The sequence below is a fragment of the Chlamydotis macqueenii genome, chromosome 9 (genome assembly GCF_036417535.1).
Source record: "Chlamydotis macqueenii isolate bChlMac1 chromosome 9, bChlMac1.mat, whole genome shotgun sequence".
Classification (NCBI taxonomy): domain Eukaryota; kingdom Metazoa; phylum Chordata; class Aves; order Otidiformes; family Otididae; genus Chlamydotis; species Chlamydotis macqueenii.
Genome location: NC_141564.1, coordinates 26,574,724 through 26,594,040, shown reverse-complemented (window position 1 = coordinate 26,594,040; position 19,317 = coordinate 26,574,724). Strand labels below are relative to the sequence as shown.

Below are 19,317 nucleotides of genomic sequence, written 5' to 3'. Positions count from 1 at the left end.
GTGTAGAAGGTTAAGTATTCTGGAGTAGCTCTTGTCTCGTCCCTTAGCTCCTGAAATGGATTAAGTGGACTCCTGGAGAGCAGCTTTTTGATTAAGTTCATCTGAAAGATAAATTTAATCTCTGAGAATTTAGTTTTTCTTGCTGAGAGACTGCTGAGCTGAAGAAACCATGATTAAATGAGGATGAGCAGGAATTTCCTTCAGAAATGTACTCCTGCTCTGAATTAAATATTAACGTAGAATGCAGAGGTACCAGGAGACTGACAGGGCACACTCCCTGGCTGAACTGGCTCTCTCAGCTCTGACTCATTGGGATGTTAATTTAAGCCAAATCAGAAAAATTACTGTAGTCACCACAGGCCATGCTCACTTTAAGAACTGAAATTCTAACATTTATTCTTCTCTTTTTCTTAGGTGGATAAGTGGAGCTGCTGTTGTCAATGCTTTTTATTCAGCAAGTAGAAATCAGATAGGTAAGGTTTACCAATGTATCAACTGGATACAGATTTAATGGCCAAATTAATTTTATATCTATATATATATGTACATATTTTTAAAATCAAGAAGTGAAACAATCTTAATATGGGCATTGTAGGAGGGCCTCAGTGCAGCAAAATCAGAAGTTTCATTCGTAGTGTTTTCATTTCCTAGTGTTTTGAATTCCCTTTGTGCAGCACAAGGACAGGGGCTTGGGGTTCAGCCATGAGAGCAACAGCAGTGCGGAGTGGCTAGAAGTTTAATGACCAAGTTAATTTGGTGACCCCAGCCTTTGTCTTTTTTAAGGGGTGAGCACAGGGAGTACAGTACCACTTTTACCTGAGGGAAACACTGACTGAAAGTAAGCTGCAGAACTTCCTGCCTTAGGGTACACCTGGCTTCCGTTCCTTCTAGCCCCTTCACAGTCCCGTTGTACAAGCTTATTTGGCACGGCTTTGGGAAGGAAGTTCATTTGCACCCTGCTGGTTAATGAACACACCAGTTCGTTACTGAACTGCTCAGAATCTCTAAGAATCTCAGAGTCGTAAGATCCAGTGCTCAGATGGCAGACTACAGGGATCAGCTTCCCAGTGCTGAGCCAACTGTCCCACGCTGCATGGGACCAGGAACTCATGGGGTCACTGCCTGGGAGCATCCGATCACTGTTCAGAGCTGCTTCAACTGCCAGTCAGACAGAAATCCTGCAGGGCTCTGGCACCACCTTCTCTATGTACAAATAATGAGGAGAGTGGAGCAAAACATTTGTGGCTCGATGAAACCAACATTTCCCAAAAGCCAAAGTTTACTCAGAATCTGTCACCAGCTCTCTTTCCTATAGCACTTCAAGACCTAATTGTGAACCGCAGTATGTAAGAGCTCCATACGAGTATAACTTTTAGTAGTCCCATTTAAACTGCAGGCCTTGGCTGTTAGCTATCTTAAATGCAGAGTTCTAACGTACATTCTCTTACATATGTCTTAAGAAAAGTTTAACGAATTTTCAGGCATCCTGAAAATGATCCCACTTTTCATGATGTGGCGAGGTTTATTTAATAATGATGCAGGAGTCTGAGAAAGCCAAGTGCTGTAAATTGGAAAAGTAAACTGCTTTTTTTTTGCAAAGTAAAATACTAACAAAGACAAAGTAAAAGCTGATCATGATTTTGCAAGTGTCTGAAGAGCTATTTTGCTTTACCCTAGGCTTGAGGGGGTAGCAGAGTGGTCCTGCTGACCTGCTCTGACTATCCTACAGCCACTACCATGTGTCAATTTACTTACTGTTGCTGGTAGATCTGAGGGAACAGCATGACTTTGGTTGAAGCCCACAAAAACAGTCTGTTCACTGTGCACACAGGATAATGAGACCGTGTCTTAATTGTGTTGTGGGTTGTTTTTTTTTCAGTCTTCCCTGCTGGCATTTTGCAGCCCCCTTTCTTCAGTGCATCCCAGCCCAAATCTCTGAATTACGGTGGCATAGGCATGGTCATCGGTCATGAAATCACGCATGGTTTTGATGACAATGGTAAGGCACTGACTTTCTAGTTACAATGCACAGAATATTTTACATGCTTTAGCATTTAATCATTCCAGGGGACAGATATATGTAAGCTTCATGTTCATTTTATAAGGCCAAATCTGGATGTCTGAGGCTTTACAGCATTGTTCCCCACGACGATTCCCTAAAGTGCTCTCCAAAGAATCCCCCAGACACTCCTGTACGTGCCAGGCTGCAGCAACAGCCCAGGATGTGGGCCTTCAGTATAGTTGGTGATCACTTGCTTTTCCCAAAGGCTACATCAAAGCCAAGATAAACAACATGTAATTGTGAATGGGGTGTGTCACTAGGCTGGCGTCTGTGTGAACCCAAGGGTCCAGCTATCACACCTGCTGCCCAGCCACATCCTTCATTCCTAGACCTGCACTGTGATCAGTCCACTGTTGAGTCACAGGTCAGAACCACATGAGGCTTCCCAAGAGAGCCTTAATCCTGTCTTCTGGTTTAGTCTGAATTAGTTTGTTTTCCTCCTCTGCTAAAATATAGCCCTCTTAGGAAGAAAAAAAAAAAAAAAAGCATAATCTGTCTCATTACAGTGATTTTTTTTGCATGAGTGATTACACTTACTTGCTACCCCTCTTGCTGCATCAAAAACCTCTTTTCCTGTATACATAATTCTGTTAACGTCTTATTACAGGCAGAAATTTTAATGAGAATGGAGACCTCGTAGACTGGTGGACTGAAGAATCAGCACGTAATTTTAAGGAGCTATCCCAGTGTATAGTGTACCAGTATGGAAACTTTTCATGGGACCTAGCAGGTGGACAGCATGTACGTCATATTCATTTGCAACTACCAATGCCATTTTTAATGAGGAAGCACAAAATCTTACGTCCTAAATATGCAAACCCTCATCACATGAATGTTCTCTTGCCTTATGGTCAACACTCTCATCCCAACGCCAAAAAAAAAAAAAAAAGTTAAAGAGAGTCTTAAAATTAAAGATAATGGTAAAAACTCCACACATAAACTGACTGTTCTAAAAGAGGCAGGATTTATGTTCTGAATGAGTGGCAGTCCCAGAAACCTCTTTGGGCCATCAAAGAGTCTTTTTTTAATTCCACAAAGGAAAAACAACAACAACAAAGTGGAAGTTTGAACCTCATGTTTCCAAATCTTAATGCACAAATAATATATATCCTTGTCGTAGGATATCAAAACAAATGTGCCTGCTGCTTTGCTTCACTCAAAAGTTTCTTGCTTTGCCCAAGACAAACATCTGGACTACAGAGCAAAAAGGTCTGAGAAGGATCAGGGTGCAGGAGCAGAGGCAAACATGATATGCAGATTTAGGAGAGGCAGGCGATCTGTTGAAAACAGAATTTTTATAAAATCAAATTACAGATTCTCCATTACCAAAGCTTCATCATCTTTAGCGATACTTCACTGACTTGTGAATACTATACCAGCTAAATAGATATCTCCTAGGTATCGTGCTACCAAAGAGCCACCTAACTTGCCTGATACACAGGAAAATACCGGCTTGCTGATGTCTGCAAACTGGTCATTTCAGCTATTTGGAGCATGGATTTTAACTTGGTTTATAGACTATGTGGACAGATTCTGCCCACTTCCTCTAACTGGAACTGTAGCATGAAGCAGAGGGTTAAAGACATGGAGGAAGAAGGAAGAATGAATGAACAATGACTAAGCATCAGAAAATCTGGGTAAAAGAGAGATGAGAGTCTTGAGAGCTGCCGGTAGGGTAGGGAAGAGGATTAAGGAAAAGAATAGTATCTGCATGGATTTTGAGACAACGGAGGCAAAGACTTCAGAGACATCAACATAATCTTCTGCTAAAACTTAAGATTTTAAGGGAATTCTCACCTTTAAAAAGTGAAAAATGCACAGTTTGGCATTACAGGTCCTGGATAAGCTCTTCCTTTCAGAAAACTATACTATTCCTTTCTGTTTTACAGCTGAGTGGCATCAACACGCTAGGAGAAAACATTGCTGATAATGGGGGTGTCAGACAAGCATATAAGGTAAGAAGTATCAATTTTTTCTATTTTAGCTGAAACCATCATAGATTAAGAAAATTAATTTCAGAGCCTTTGAAGAAGAAACATTATTTTTGTGTCAGGGACAGGACTATACGTACTGCATCACTGCGCCATAGTTTAAAACTCTTGACCAGCTGTTGTATTTTTTTCATCCTATTACTTATTTCAGGATACATATAATCTGTTCCTTGTGCACTCTTTTTCAGCTGACTTCTATTTTTTTTCCTTTTGTGAATAGGGAATTTGTAGAATGAAAAACATTAATGAATCACGCTTAGACCATCACCTAACTAAACTGATGATACTGAGCAGCTGTCTGCCTCTGGCTATCTGTCTTTCACCAGCTTTTTTATGCCAGGGAGGAAGGACAGAATTAATTTCTTCTTAGTTCTACCTATAGTCTCTGTCCACGTGGAACACAATTCACTGTTCAAAAAACTGTTCAAAATACCACCTTGTACGAGTGACTTGGGTCCTGTACAGATATCCAGAGATGTCAGTGACATCTGGTCTCCTTGCGCAAAGCCTCTGTGGGAGCTTCTATGCTTTTTGGCTTTCCTTCCATTCTCTTCCCAAAATAGGTACTTATCCTCCTAGACTGGCCAGTTTGGAGACTGAAAGGAAATGAAGCAGAGGTCTTGTCTTTGTCAGTGAGGGTTGGGAGGTGAGAAGCAAGTCAGCTTCTCTGTGACCTTTTCTTGTTACTTGCAAATCTGATGATTGCAGGCCTTAATAGCATGATCCTGCCTCTCCTTCCCCAAACACCTGGTTCTGTGGCAAAACACTCACCAGTTGACAACTGGAGTGCTGTCATGCCTCAACAAAAGCGCCCACTGGGGGGCCTGGGCCAACTCCCACTTCTCAAAGTTACAATCCAGCTTCTGCAGACAACTTACTTCACTAGAAATGGACGTTTGAGGGTGAATACAATTATTAGTGGGAGTTTAAAGAACGGTTTGGAAGCCTGAAAAAGGTGTCAGTATGGGATATTATATTAGCCTGATCAACAATTAGTGGAACATCTGCGCATGTAAAAAAAACCAAAACAAAACAAAACCAAACCAGTACAAACCCATAAAGGGCATACTCTTTCTGAAAGTAATGGAGGCAGCCAAAGGAAAATTAGGTCAGAAGTATTGCAAAAAAAAGATATTCATAATTAAATATTATCAAATAATATAAACATGATATCAGATATCAAATCATATAAATAGTAAAAAAGGTCCAAAAGGCATCTTGAGAGGTCAGGTAGTCCACCCCCTCCTAGCAGGTACAGTCAACCATTTCTGCATCATTCAGACATACCATAAGAGAAGTTCCGCCACCTCCCTGCTGCAGTTCGAGTGCCATCGTGTCTTTGCTTTCAACACTGGAAACTGAGAGCAACCCGTTCCTTTCTTTTCTGCGACCTTTTACGTATTTGAAGACTGCTACATACTTGAAGGCTCAGACTTCTCTTCTTTAGACTAAACAAACCCAATTCTTTCAGTCTTTCCTCATAGGTCATGTTTGCTAGACCTCTGCTCATTCTTGCTGCTTTCTTCTGGACTCTCTCCAGACGGTCCACATCTTTCCTGAAGTGCAGTGCCCAAAACGGGACAGAGTGCTCCAGCTGAGACCTGGCCAGTGCCAAGCAGAAGGATTACCTTCACGTATCTGACAGAGACACTCCTGTTCAGACATCGCAGGATGACACTTGTCTTTTCTGCAGTACCGTGGCACTGTTGGCTCCCGTTCAGCTCGTTATCCACTGAAACTTCTGGAGCCTTTTCAGCAGACCTGTTCACCGCTCATTCCGCGGCTTGCACTTGTGCAGCTGATGGCCTTTTCTTGCCATAGCTTGGCATGAGTTTTAGTCAGAACATTTCTCCAGTTTGTTAGCATCATTTTGTCAGCAAATGTACTAACAACACATTGTTTGATGCATGGTCTTCATAAGAAAGATGAAAGCAGCTGTTCTTACTATTGAAAGGTTTTTAAGTCTTCTGCAATTTGTGTAAAAAAAAAAAAAAGAACAAAACCACAATGAAAAAAATCTATTTTTCATAGTGCAACTTTAGATAATTGATAAAACTGATTTATTCTCCCTGCAGAATCAGTTTTGTGCTAGGAAAACTGGGTCCTGGAACTGTGTATTGTATAAAGGGAAGGCATGTCTTGCTGTAAGTGTGTTATTTTAGACTCTAACCCAATAACTGGCAAAAAAATAGGAAATACATTTATGTGATAAACATTGGAGAGAAAAAAAAAAAACAAAACCAAAAACCTACCTGTAAACAGGACAGCAAATACATGTGTTCTGCTGAATCAGAGAGAAGAGTGATTTTTTTTGCCACAGATGAAACTTTTTAGCCCACATCTTTCAAGTCTAACAGAAAGAAGGAGAAGAGGGAAAGACTAATAAACAATGGAGGAATGAATCCTCTGATCACATCTTGTCTTGGAGATCGTTTGTTCCTCCTTGAGCAGAGGTAGGCTGCGTTGCCGAGGCCAGTCACTTCGCCAGAGATCCAGGCGCAGGAGATCCCCAAATAATTTCATTTTAACGGTCTGGGTTAGAATTTGTAACATTTCTACGCAATTCATTCTACAGGCCTATGAAAACTTTGTGAAAAAGCATGGGAAAGAAAAACTTCTTCCTGGTCTTGAAATGAACCACAAGCAGCTGTTTTTTCTGAACTTCGCACAGGTATGCTATACTTCTTGAGTGAAGGCTTTGAAAGTCACTTGAAGTTACAGTTTAACAGTAAGGCAGAAAGAGTAGGCTGACTGTCACAGTTTTACTAAGAGTTGGCAGAGTTGTCAGCCGAGCAGCGTTCGCTACAAAGCGGTGAAGATAAAGTCTTGTTGGGTAATTTTTGTCTTCCCTAAATAAATTCATTCATCCACAAGTAAGTCATGCCCAAGTGCCTTGGTCTGAGGACAACAGTGCACTTTTTTTTTAACAAAATACACATTGTTTTTTCTAATGTGGAATTTATTCTCATGATATAAAATATTTCATAGTGAAATGACAGCAGGTCTCGTCCTGGACAATCGTATGGCTAACAAATGCTTTTCTTTGTTACGTGTGTAGGTATGGTGTGGAACATACAGACCAGAATATGCTGTGAACTCCATCAAAACCGACGTGCACAGCCCAGGCAAATACAGGTCAGTACATATAATCATCTTCAGTGCGATTCCTAGGTGCAGCTTTTAGCTGCTGAATTGCAAGAACGCTCCACAGAAGGCGAGGCTGCACTTACCAGCGCCGGTTTAGGCACAGACACACATCTCCAGGATTCACACAGACAATAGCTGGTTTCTCTTGTGGTACAACTCAGTACGTTAATTCCAGTATCCTTCTTCCAGTGGCTTTTCACCAAAGAATTGTTTATCCCACATACTCAAATATTTAGTGAAAGCAGCACTGTTCCTTCAGTTGCCACTTGACTGGCACTTCGCTGTGGGTGGTTTTTGTGCTCTCTGCAGGCCCTGCATCAATTGTGCAGTCAGCAGAATTTGGGCACAGCGCTGACGAGGCTCTGCAGCAGTTCTTCAGAGCTGTGCCTCCTCTTTGCATATCTAATGTATATGAGTCATGAGTCCCTTGGAGTTCACTCGTTCAGCATCTTTGTGTGACTGCATTTGTGTGTATCTTGGATGCATGACATCGTGTATTGTGCTGGTTTTAACTCAGTAGGAAAGGCTGTAACCTTTACGTGGAATTACACAGCGTTAGTGGGAAACCATACAAACCTTTACAGAATGTGAGGTATTTTTTAGGTTGAGGCCCCCCTAAGAGGTCTAAAATAGAAAGCATTTCAGCACACCGTACATACCCACAAAATGACTGCCTAACGACACAGTACAAAAATGTCACAATAGCTCCCCACAGGCCTTTTTTTTATTGGTGGGGAGAGGTGGTCGGTTGTTTTAAGCCTGCAGTCAGCGTAGCGGGTGTCTCTCCTTACAGTAGGAGAGGCAGCTCTTCTGTTAATTGCATAGTACAATGTTAGTTTATGGACTGTCAGCTCGGAGTAGTGGACAGGTACAATCCTTTGTCCATTAGAAAAATAAGAAGTTAACAGAAAGATGTCTTAGATCGGGTAATCCTCAAAGGCAAGCGAAAAAGTATCTGTATCTGAGTGTTACCATACAGAATTAAAATATAGCAAGCACAGTAACAGATACAGGCCAAGCCCTGCGCGTGTACCAAACCTCTGCAGTTCCGGGGTATTAGCAAGGGAAGCGGGATTCTTATCCCCCTGCTGGTTTACCTGTTTGTTAATAACAAATGTAAGCAGAGTTTTATTACACCCAAAATACTTTTTGCTCTGTTTCTGGCAAAATCCCACTTTAGCAGTTCTAGTTCTTAAGAGCAATGAAGCGCTGCTCTGCTAGATCACTTAAAGGCATGACTTTGGTAATCATTTCTCTGTGCTATCTCCCGAGCTGCTGCTGGCTCCTGGGATCATTTAGGAAACAGCATCGCTTTGGTCATGTAGAGACAGTCCAACTGTTGCAGGTGTCAGCTGCTGAACTTCACCTCAACTTCTGTGGACATTTCCTGGTGCTCTTGAATCTAGTGATTACGATTATTCACAGAATAATCACAAGTTACTCAAAGAAACAGTTCTTTGCTCCACAATCAGTGCGCGTCAGTACCTGTATCTGACATTTGAAGCCGAAGTTGTGTTCCTGCGTAGGTACGCGCATGCTGTATTTCCTGAAGGAGTGAGCAACCCCTAGCAGATATAGTCACATATGGTCACAATTACACATATGAACTGCTTCAGCAGGAATGTCCTCATATTCACTTAAAAGCTGTTCTTTGTAGCAGCCTTTTTCCAGAAAACTCATTCACTCATTTGTGGAGAATGCCCAGAAAAGCAGTATGATCTTAGTTAAAACTTGATTGGTGTAAAAATAAATGAACGTTCCCTGAAAATTTCCACCGCGGTCCTCAGCCTCAGGGTCCTGGTTTCCCTTTATGAAGAAACTTGTCAGCAAAACATAGCTGAAAAAAATTCTCAGTGAAAACTACAGACAAGCAGTAAACCTGTTCCCGTGAAATAAATGGAAGTTTTGTGAGAGCCAGGAAGGAAGAAGGGACAGGTCCCGTATGCCGGGGGGTTGCCGTAGGGACCGTTCAGCCTGAAAAGAGACAATACAGACACTCCTTGAGGTGGAGTGGAAGCAACAGTCCGCGTGCAGAAACATGGGCGTTTCCCACAGTACTTTGAGGTGACGCAAAAAAAAAAAAAAGTTACAAAATGTAAGTCTTCTTGTTTGTTTTAAACAAAGGCAAGCAACAATGACGAGATGCTGTTTTGTTTTAAAGGGTCATAGGATCGTTGCAAAACTCTCCGGAGTTTTCGGAAGCCTTTTCATGCACCAAGGCAAACTACATGGATCCTGCTAAGAAGTGCCGGGTTTGGTGATGGAACTGTAAACCCTGCATCTCCAGGCGCTTTCTAGAAAAAGAGAAGTTTTGTACTAACTCTGAGAAGGGGAGAAAACTGAGGGGGAGATATGCTAGAGTAGTCTCTGTAATTCTTAGTAAACAGGCAAAAACAATAACTAAAAAAAAAAAAAAAAAATCACACATCAAAACATGAAATGAAGGACTAATACCAATGCAGCAATTAGCTGCCCTAGTTGATCAGAACCTCTAGAACCTAATTCACTAGGCAGTGTACAGTAACGTTTCACTGGTAGTTAATCCTGTTCCCCACTGGCCAGCGGCTTGGGGATTATTTTTTTTTTTAACATTAAAGTAAGGCACATTATCTCCCACTGGTGGGTGCATTTCTGATCAAGAGGAGAAGGAAATATTAAGTAACACACAGCTTTAGACATCGTAACATGATAATGACCTCAGTGTCAGACTTTGTACTCTCTGCTGTTAGAAATTTGTTCTACCAAATGTTTTCATTTTTACTTGAAACCATTTATACAAGAGGAGTCCAAAGACCTGCTGTAATTAAGTTAAGTAACTTCTCACTAATTATTCCAGTGTGTATTATCTGAAGTCATATTTACAACACTTTATTTACTGCTTTCCAGCCAAACTGAAATTGTAGGTAATTTATTAATTTTTGGACACATAATCTGTAAGATTGTGATCAAAGACCCTTTCACAGTTTTCTAAGCTTTTTCTTGCTTTCTCTAAAGTTGGTCTTTTTTAAAGTTTCTAGTAATGTATAAATCATAGTTTTTATATTTAAATCTGAGCTACACTTTTGACTTGAAGTATTGTAATATATTTTATCAGCAGCTGCATAGAACTGGGAAATTTGAGCAAAGCACGGTATCAGGCAATAAGACAAAGTCTACAAAACTGAGCTCTCCAGTGGAGCACACACATAGTCAAGCTTTCAGGCTGACTTTCTCAGCATTTAGGGTCTGCTCCTGCACGTAATTTGTACATGTTCTGGTCGGTGTCAGTCGTCACATCAGGAAAGCTGCACAGCTGGGTGCAAGAATGGAGCTTTGAGAAGGTAAAAGGCTTTAAATCTGCAGTGACAGTACTATTAAACATCTCATGCAGATTGCAAAGGAACTTACTGCTTTGTGTATCAAAGCAAACAGATTTCCAAAACTAAGTACCAGATACCTCAGATGACTGCTACAATAGGTGTATTTAAAAACCTATGTTCCTTTTAGCTTTCTGAGTTTGTCATTCGATAAAAACATTTTGATAATAAACTGAAATTATGAGCCAAATGCAATGTGTTTTCTTCATTTGAAATACAAAAGTACAAAAAAAAAATCTCTGCAAATATATTTCTGTACTCGTCCCTGAGCACCACACTTGAACATCCGTAACAACTGAGAAAAGGAGAATTCAAACCATTTTGTTCTAGCTTAAAACCAGATCTCAGTAGGTTATTTAGAATCCAAGGAAATCACACCAAAATTGTCTGCAGAAACTTCCTCTTCCAAGACTTTTCCCCAACAGTACATTAAAGAGAGCAGAAAAAAGATTCCTTTTCATGAATTCCCTTTACAAATTCAGGTCCATCAAACAGCAGTACCATCAGCCCCGTTTTACAGCTAAACACTCATCAAAGATAGAAAAGAGATTCAGAAGGTAACTAAATAAACGAGTGGATCGCTACAGAATAAACAACATTAAATGTAACAACCAATAAATCCAGAATGGTTAATCATTTGTTATTAGAATGGCAAATGCAATGCACTCCTTATAAAGCCATGAGTCAGTCAACACAGGCAGATCCGCACTGCTCCGCAGTGCATCAGCAAGCTTTCCTGACACAGCTCCTGCTTCGCTTGCCTGCTGAACAGAGACAACTACAACAGCAGATTTACTGTTGGAGACACGGACTTCTCCCTTTAGTTTTAAACGGCAGGCATTCTACGCTGCGAAGGTTTTATCACTTCTGAGCAACCTATACACACAAGACCAGTCGCATCTTGATTCACGCCAGCTCCTGCTGGAGCAGGAAGGTGAATTCCCATCTACTGCCAAAGGCACGGTTGTTTCCTTCGCCGCCACAGTAAGAAGTAAAGCTTCCCCTTTTGGAAAGGGCCCAGCAAGGCTCTGGCCAGAGCAGCAGCAGATACTTTTTAAGGAAGCAAAACACAGACGCATTTGATGGCTGGCATTAGACATGTCATCAGATCTAGCTTTTCCATTTGTGAATTGTAAGACTCTCTTCCCACAACTCCCATTTAATCACTGCTCCCCCCCCCCCCCGCAGACAATTCATCTGTAACAATGGGCTAGAGCTTGGAAAGAAGCGTGTGAAACATAAACCAAACATAATGCACATCACCAGGAGAAACAGCAAAGATTCCCTAGTTGCTGCTGGCTACTCAAAGGGCCAGAAATATCCCCCTTCCGCGACGTGGAATGAAGTGAATGGACATCCAGAAAACAACCTACAAACACTCCCAAGATTTGACACAAGCAAGTGAGAAAGGTTTGAAAAAAAAGGACGTGGTCCATGTAGGAACCTATATAGTGCAGCTGTTTGTAAAAGTCATCTTTACACATGGCCATGCATCTATACCACTACCAAAAACACCCCCCGAGAAACCCCTCCTTCCTTCCCAGGTCTGTACGGGCTACACCAACCCGGCTCAAGTCTGTAGGTGCACATGAGGCTGCTCAATTCCTTATTCCCCCTTGGAAGCAGGTGGGAAAATAATGAAGGGTTGGCTTTACCCCTGGCTCAAGCAGCTGCATCAGAGCTGTGTGGGCAGCTGTGACTACTGAAATAAGCCCCGGTAGGAAATGACTCTGCTCCAGAACGGAGAGAAAACAGAGAAATCTCTGCAGTAACATCTGAACCTCAGCGTCTCCTGGTACCAGCCCTGGGGCCAGGCCCACCAAACACCACCTCTCATCAATTTAGTCTTCTCCACAAGTCGCTTGGCACATCAGCTAAGGGCAGGGAAGCCTTGTGTTAGCATTTAACAGGAAACTAAGATGTAAAATACACGTCTTGGAAACCAAACTTCAGCCAGTGGCAATTACGATTTCCTCCTGCAAAAAGTGAAATTCAGGTCTTCATAAAAGAAACTTAGCACTCATGATTCAGATGTCAGACACCTGACATTAAACAAGCAGAGACAATCAGAATCTACCTTTCACCACAGTTTGCAAAATAATTCCTGCCAGCGAGGATTTTCCGTCTCGGTGTCAGTACGTCAGGGCAGTATTTATAGATGTGCCATGGAAAGCATTTAGGGAAGGCCTCAAAACCAACAAACGGGTGAAGGACGCCACTCAGTGCAGCATTCCTACGTTACTGCCTCTTCAGTTCCGCATGTGAACACCCCAGCAGATTTCCAAGTGGGAGCTCAAGCTGCATGCAAACGCCCTGGCTATTTCCAGCATTGCCGTCAGCTTGGCACGGGGCACCGAACTGAGCAGTAAACGGCCAGCTTTACGGCCCAAAGCTATAAAAACAGTAAACGTGGCATCACCAACCGAAACACTGTGTTGACATTTTCTCTATTTTTTACCTGCTTTGACTACACTGCCTAAGAAAGTGTGTTTGTTTTACTGAAAAGATGCTGAGAATCAAGCTGGCATGAACACCAGAGATATGAAGAACTTCTGAAATAGCAGCCTATGAAGCGTGCATCAGTGTTTCCTAATGTTCCAAACCAGAAAGAGACAAATAAAGCAAAAAAGAGCAAAAACCCCATTGGTATTACCTCAATGGAAGCAAGGAATTTCTGCAAGAGGAGAGTATTCCACACCTAAGAAAAAAAAAAAAGTCAATACCTGACTAGTATTTAAATTGATCTTGATTTGTGGATGAATATGGTTATCTCCTTGTTAAACTCCTCTAATTCCCTTGCCCTTCATAGTTTTATTCTTGTGCTTTGTTTTCCAGCTACTTCAGTCACCTTCCTTCTGTATTCTCTTAGAGAAATCAATTCCTTTTTCCTTTCTGCTTTGTCACAGTATCTTGAAAGGTACAGAAAACCCAAAGACATTCACAGGTATGAAAAATTATTATTGAGTAACTTTCTCTGATCTACTTCAGTGCAAGAAAGGACAGTTAAACTCAAAAATAAGTTTAATAAACAGCAAGACTGAGATACAGCAGGATCCAGCGGGCAAACAGCTACATTTGGCCATACTTCTGAAGAAATATTTTTCTGGAGAATATTTTGGAAATATTTTTTATTATTATTGTTCTCCACTTCTTTAGTACTGTAGACACTGAAGGTGGGCTGTGTTCCCACAGGAATCTCCTTCATCACCTTTCTTACAAAGTCAGCGAGACCCGTAAGTGTGACAGAGCATTACTGTCCCACAGGTGAGACACCCGAGATGACCCACTGGTTTTAGTGGGACACCAGTAATGAACCACCCGCACTGAGCTCATGCACGTGGCCCTGTGAAACACAGCTGGCAGTTTCTGTGCGGGGGTAAAGTGATAACGACTGGTGTTGTGGAGGGGCTTCACCTGGGGAGAACACAGCCCACGGCAGCTGGAAAGGTTTCTGCCTCAGTGCGGAGTAAGAATTCCCTGAGGGTTTAGGTAAGAGGAAAAAAAAAAAAAAAAAAAAAAAAAGCAGGAGCTGGTCAAGGAAGAAAAGCAGCCGGGCACGTCCAAAGGAAAATTAACAGATACTGTGCTATATTACAGTAATATCGAAACTTTCCCCATGTTGAGTAAGAAGTTCTGGAGAAGGGGGAGAGAAGAACAAGGAATTTGGACTCCGAGTAAATCCCAGAGAAGGAGCTCCGCAGTGCCAGGCTTTCCCGGGAGAGCGGCATGGCAGTGCAGAGGATGCTGTCGTGCTGGGAAGAGTGAACATCTTCTGCGTCAGAAGCTGAACTGTGCAGTGGGGAAAAAGCTTAATCTCAGTTCCATGAGAGTCTAGCATTAGCTTCATTTCTGGACACCTGTGTCCAATAAAGGAAGGTTTATCCTACAGCCTCTCAGGTATTTTTTTTGTTATCCTCTTGCTTTCCCTGCAATTTACCGTGAGCAAAGGGTGATATTTAAGGTTAAGAACTAAAATCAAGACACTCCATCCCTGTGAGAATTCAAACGAGGGCACGGTGGCCTCTGAAGCGGAATGTGTCCTCACTTCAGCTGTGAACTGGTTCAGGATGCGGTGCGGCTAGAGCCTGGAAGGAGCTAAACACGCCCAGAGCAGCCTCTCAGGCTCAGCTAGGGCAGAAGGCTGGGTCTGTGCCCCGCAGTCCTACTCACCTCCTCTTCTGTGAGGTTACATCCACCCCCGCGTGCAGACTCGGCCGAGTGCTGCGTTACCCGGGACTCTGCCGTGTAACGGCACATGTTTAGCGGACGCACCGCAATCACCATCACCTCTGGTAAGGAACTGTTTCCTCGATCCAGTCAGAGCACGTGCGCTGACTTCCAAACAATGCAACCCCCTCACAGGTACCACTCAAAGCCTGACAAACATAGCACAATTTACCAGTCATGCATCTGAGAATTTCTCTCACCGACACCACTCAGACTTCTCACTCACAGCTTCTCTTTTGCAGTGATCTCCTGCGACAACACGACCATGCAGTATGTTCTCCGCTGTCCGCGCAGACCCTCACGTACCAGTTAGACATTACGCTAACGGGAACAGCAGAAAACAAGACACTTGCTTGGAATAATCCTGTGTAAGATTACACGTTTAAGGCTGAGTATACCATTTTATTGTTCTAAGGCTTCCTTCCTTATACGGTGATTTTACTGATGAAGTTTTACAATTATCTGAGAAGACTCTGTTCTATTTGCACTTGATTGCTACCAAATGTCCCACATCTATTCCAAGTCTTGTATCTCAACCACGATACACCAGCAGAACACTGACCGAGAGAAAGCCTGCTGTTGTTCTCCTCACTGCAGTAGTGGATATACACTGCCGCATCCACTTGTATTCAGTTGTATAAAAGCACTGCCATATATTCATGCTGGACACGGTCAAAGATGCAAATATAGTGCACACAGAAAATTCTATGGTAGGGTTGCTGATGGACTTCAGAAGTCAGAACTCATTCCAGAGTTGAACCAGGTCCTGAGAAAGATCCTCCTCCTGCACAGGTCACCTTCTGGTAGTTACACAGTGCTTCAAAAATAGGTTTGTCAATTCTATTCTTCATCCAGAATTGTTTTAATATTCTGGTGCTGCTTCAGTTAGAGCATTGAACATAAGCACCAACACCAGCAACCTGATTTAGCATTTTACAAGAAGCTAACGTAGGAGCAGAAGACAATTGTCCTGCTGGTGAGACCTACACTGGGCTGGACTTTCTCATGGACTGGGCTTCATGCCCACGAGAATTACGTGCCTGTGGTCTAGCTATGAAGTGATGAAGTGAGGCAAAGTCGTCAATGAGGTACGATAACCCAGACAAAACGGATGGCAGAAAGCATAACTCACAACTGCAGTTATGGAAGAGCTTGTGCAGTGAGGAAGGCAGCAGCAATGCCCGGGTTCTTCCCTAAACAAACCAGTTTTCCAAACCTTCAAGCAGATGCAGCTACAGAATGCCACAGACCCACCAAGATGTTTTCACCTGATTACAGGAAACACTTCCTACCTTTGCAGGGACAGCTTTTGGGACTGGACGCAGTAAACCCTTAGCTCTTTGTCAGCCCTACTTTCCTAACTCCCGTTACGTGTTACTCTCCAGGAGGGGATCTCACCCAAGTACCGAGCTTCTCTGGTGACCCCCTCCCTTCCTTACCCCCCAGAATAAGGTACTTGCAGAAAGCACCAGTAGCTACCATTAGATTGTTAAGTCAATAAGCTATTGATTTCATGCAGCTGCACACATAGGCCAGCCCCTCTGACCTGGATCAGCAGGAACGGGCTCATTCCCAGCCCCTACAGCTGGTGAAGCACAGGAACACCCCGCGAATCCACAGAGCCAAACAGACCACCAGCTCCCCAGGGTCAGTTTCTGAAGTGGCAGTAAACAAAACCTGCAACAAACAAAACGCAACCTTGCTACACAACTTGCAGCACGCACTTGGATAGAAACAGGCCTCTCACGAAAAGGAAAAGAGCTTAAAGCCCTCCATTTTCACCCAGAAGCCAGTGCTCTCTGCAGCTTTGTACAAGAAAAGCATTTTCAGAAGAGAATGTGATCAATCACGGGCTACTAACTGTAGTGAGGAGCAAGGCTGCAACTCTCAGGTGGGAGCCAGGCACAAGTCCACGGCCTCAGGTGGGCCCCGAGTTAAGATTTCCACACGCAGGCAGAAACACCGTGACGGCTGCACCGGGCGGTATTTGAGTTTTGTGCCCGCAAACCCGACACGCTCCGGCCGTAAGTCTGGGCTGAGGAGCCAACTCGCTCCCTTCAGCATTAACGCAACCCCACGCCGCTCCTACCTGTGGCGGTCCGTCCCTGCCGCAGGTCAGAGGTAAAACAAGGCCTCGCGCGGCCTGAGCCAGCGCACCGCGGCCTGGGGCAGGCTCGGGGCTGAGCCCTTCCTGAGACACAGCGCGGGGGCAGCTCCAAGGCCAGGCCGGGTGAGCTCCTGCCCTGGCGCAAGGAACCGCAGCTGCGCCCCACGCTGCTCCTGCGACACCTCGGCTGCTGCAGAGGGTGGGCGGGGAGCAAAGCCCCCTCAGCCCCACCCCACGCCGGCCTCAGCCACGGAGCCCCTCCCCAGGCCCCGCCCCTCGGCAGCCCCGCCCCCCTCCAGAAGGTTCCCCGGCCCCACCCCTCGGCACCACAGAGGCCCCGCCCCCTTCCAGAAGGTTCCAGGTGGCACCGGCACCAGCCACAGCCCACTCCTCTCCTGGGGTGGGGGGTGAGGGGGGTCTCCTCCGGGCTGTATCCGTGGGGCAGGGAGGGCTGCCCAGCCCCGTGGCCAGCGTGCTGGGAGGAGCTGGTGGCCATTCCCCATCCAGGGGCTCTGTTCAGAGAGTGAGCGCAGCGGGCTGCGTGCGCCCGCCGGGGTGGCGCTCGGGCAGACCCGGGAAGGCTCCTGGGAGATCCTGGGCCCGGGACTGCCGAACCAGGGCGGGGGGTTTAGGGCTGGGGCTGGCAGGTCTCCGTAAGGTAAACCCCGGTCTGCAGGCAGGCCTTCTCACAACAGCTCCGCTCCCTACGCTGCCGAGGGGAACGCAGTTACGCTCCTGAGTCTGCTAATGTAATTAAATGGGATTGCAAGCACTAGAAGAATATCAACAAGAGACTGGAGCAGTTACCGGGGAGCCACACGCAGCATGCCGGGACAGAGACGCATCCCTAAGCAACTCATTCAAGAGCGGTTCAGTGGGTAACGGGGAACGCCGAGCAGAGCCCATCCTGCAGACTTGGCAACTGTTCTCTGAAGCAACAGAAACCCAAATGTTCCCACTTTGCTTTTGTAAATAGAACGATGAATAATAAGTTAATCAGTAAAAATAATCCAAGCGCACAGAAAACATCATCCTATCTGGAAGGAAATGATAGAAATAGAGGCTTTAAAAGGGTGCTTACGCTAAACGTGTGCAGGCCAGCTTTACCGGTCGAGCACTGGGTCTCAGGTGACGTGACACAGCCCTGCAGACCTCGGTGGCATCGTGCTGTAACAAAGCCAGCGTCACAACAACGCCAGCGCTCTACGTACTGGCACGCTGACAGAACAACTGAAGCGATCGCCACGCTAGCACTGCACTTGAGTTCTGGTAGAAATGGGAATGTGCGTTTTTTCCTTCTCCTAAATCACTAGCATCTGTCCCTTTGAAAGATAATACCTAGCACCCATACACTTGCTTTATTTTTCAAGGAAAAAAAAACAACCCCAAAACAAAAAATCCCTTTTGTTACCCAAGACACCCCGGGAGCGTGGGACGCTTCGGCGGTGCGTTGCATAGCTCCGTTATGCCAGGACGCCCGAGCGGGTTGTCCTGAAGCTGGTTGCAAAGGCTGCTTTGCAGAGCGGTCAGCGCACTTCAAGCAGCGTGTGGGGCGCATATTTTCTTGGAACAATCCTCTTTTTATTACTCTACAAAACTGGCAGGAACTTCTTTTGCTTTGTATATAGCAAAGTCAGCTGGACAATATTGAAGCCATCCTAGCGAGTTATTTTGTTTTGCTCTGCCAAATCAGATCTTTCTGCTCTCAGAAATCAGGTAAAGCTAGGACATACTGCAATGTTTATATTTCAGCTCTGCAACATTTTAATTTCAAATGTTGTTAGACACCTGGAAGAGCCGCTTGGGTCAACGGGATCTTTCTGAACTATTTTCATCAGCGCCTGGTAAATAAACTGAAATGTAAAAAAATGTACGTGGTCGCTATGGAGTCACCCGGTGCCTCCTCGTCCCGGCGGCGGCCGCGGGCAGGCAGGGAGCAGGCGGCTGGCACACCCACCCGCGGGGTGCCGACGGCGGGGCGCGCTGCAGCCGCGCGGGTCGGAGCCCAGACCAACGCCGCGAGGCAGCTGTGGGAGAGCCGCCGCTGGCCCTGCACCGCGCTGCTGGCGTCACGCAAACCAGATCCAGCTGACGAGTCATGCGGGGTCAGAAACTCCCTTGCGCGCTCAGTCCGCTCGCAAAAGGAGGAGTGAGCTCGTCAGACAAGACTTAGACTGGGACTTCGTGGAACGGCAATCAGATTTCTCAGCACAGGGTTTTCTGGGAGATTTTTTAAAACACCAGAGAATTGAACTGCATGTGCACCTACCTCCGCCTTCAAGGAGCCGCCCTGTTGTCTGAGGTTCAGGCAGGCAGAGCTAGTATCGGTCTGGATGGTTTCAGCCTGATAAAATGAGGCATTGGTGCTTAAAGTGAGATAATAAGGTACCTGCTTGAAGTACGTGCTTACACAGCCTGCGCGTGCGA

At 44.8% G+C, this 19,317-nt stretch overlaps 1 protein-coding gene across 1 annotated transcript in view; it reads left to right on the top strand.

Moving 5' to 3' along the window:
• The window catches only part of MME (membrane metalloendopeptidase), a 39,063-nt gene extending 28,317 nt beyond the window's left edge, over positions 1-10,746 (top strand). Inside the window, exons 17-23 of the mRNA XM_086754401.1 lie at positions 415-473; positions 1,880-1,999; positions 2,670-2,803; positions 3,952-4,017; positions 6,629-6,724; positions 7,112-7,188; positions 9,362-10,746. Coding sequence (XP_086610527.1) covers positions 415-473; positions 1,880-1,999; positions 2,670-2,803; positions 3,952-4,017; positions 6,629-6,724; positions 7,112-7,188; positions 9,362-9,461 — 652 coding nt within the window. The 3' untranslated portion in view covers positions 9,462-10,746. The remainder of the gene's footprint in view (positions 1-414; positions 474-1,879; positions 2,000-2,669; positions 2,804-3,951; positions 4,018-6,628; positions 6,725-7,111; positions 7,189-9,361) is intronic.
• Positions 10,747-19,317: the final 8,571 nt, after the last annotated feature.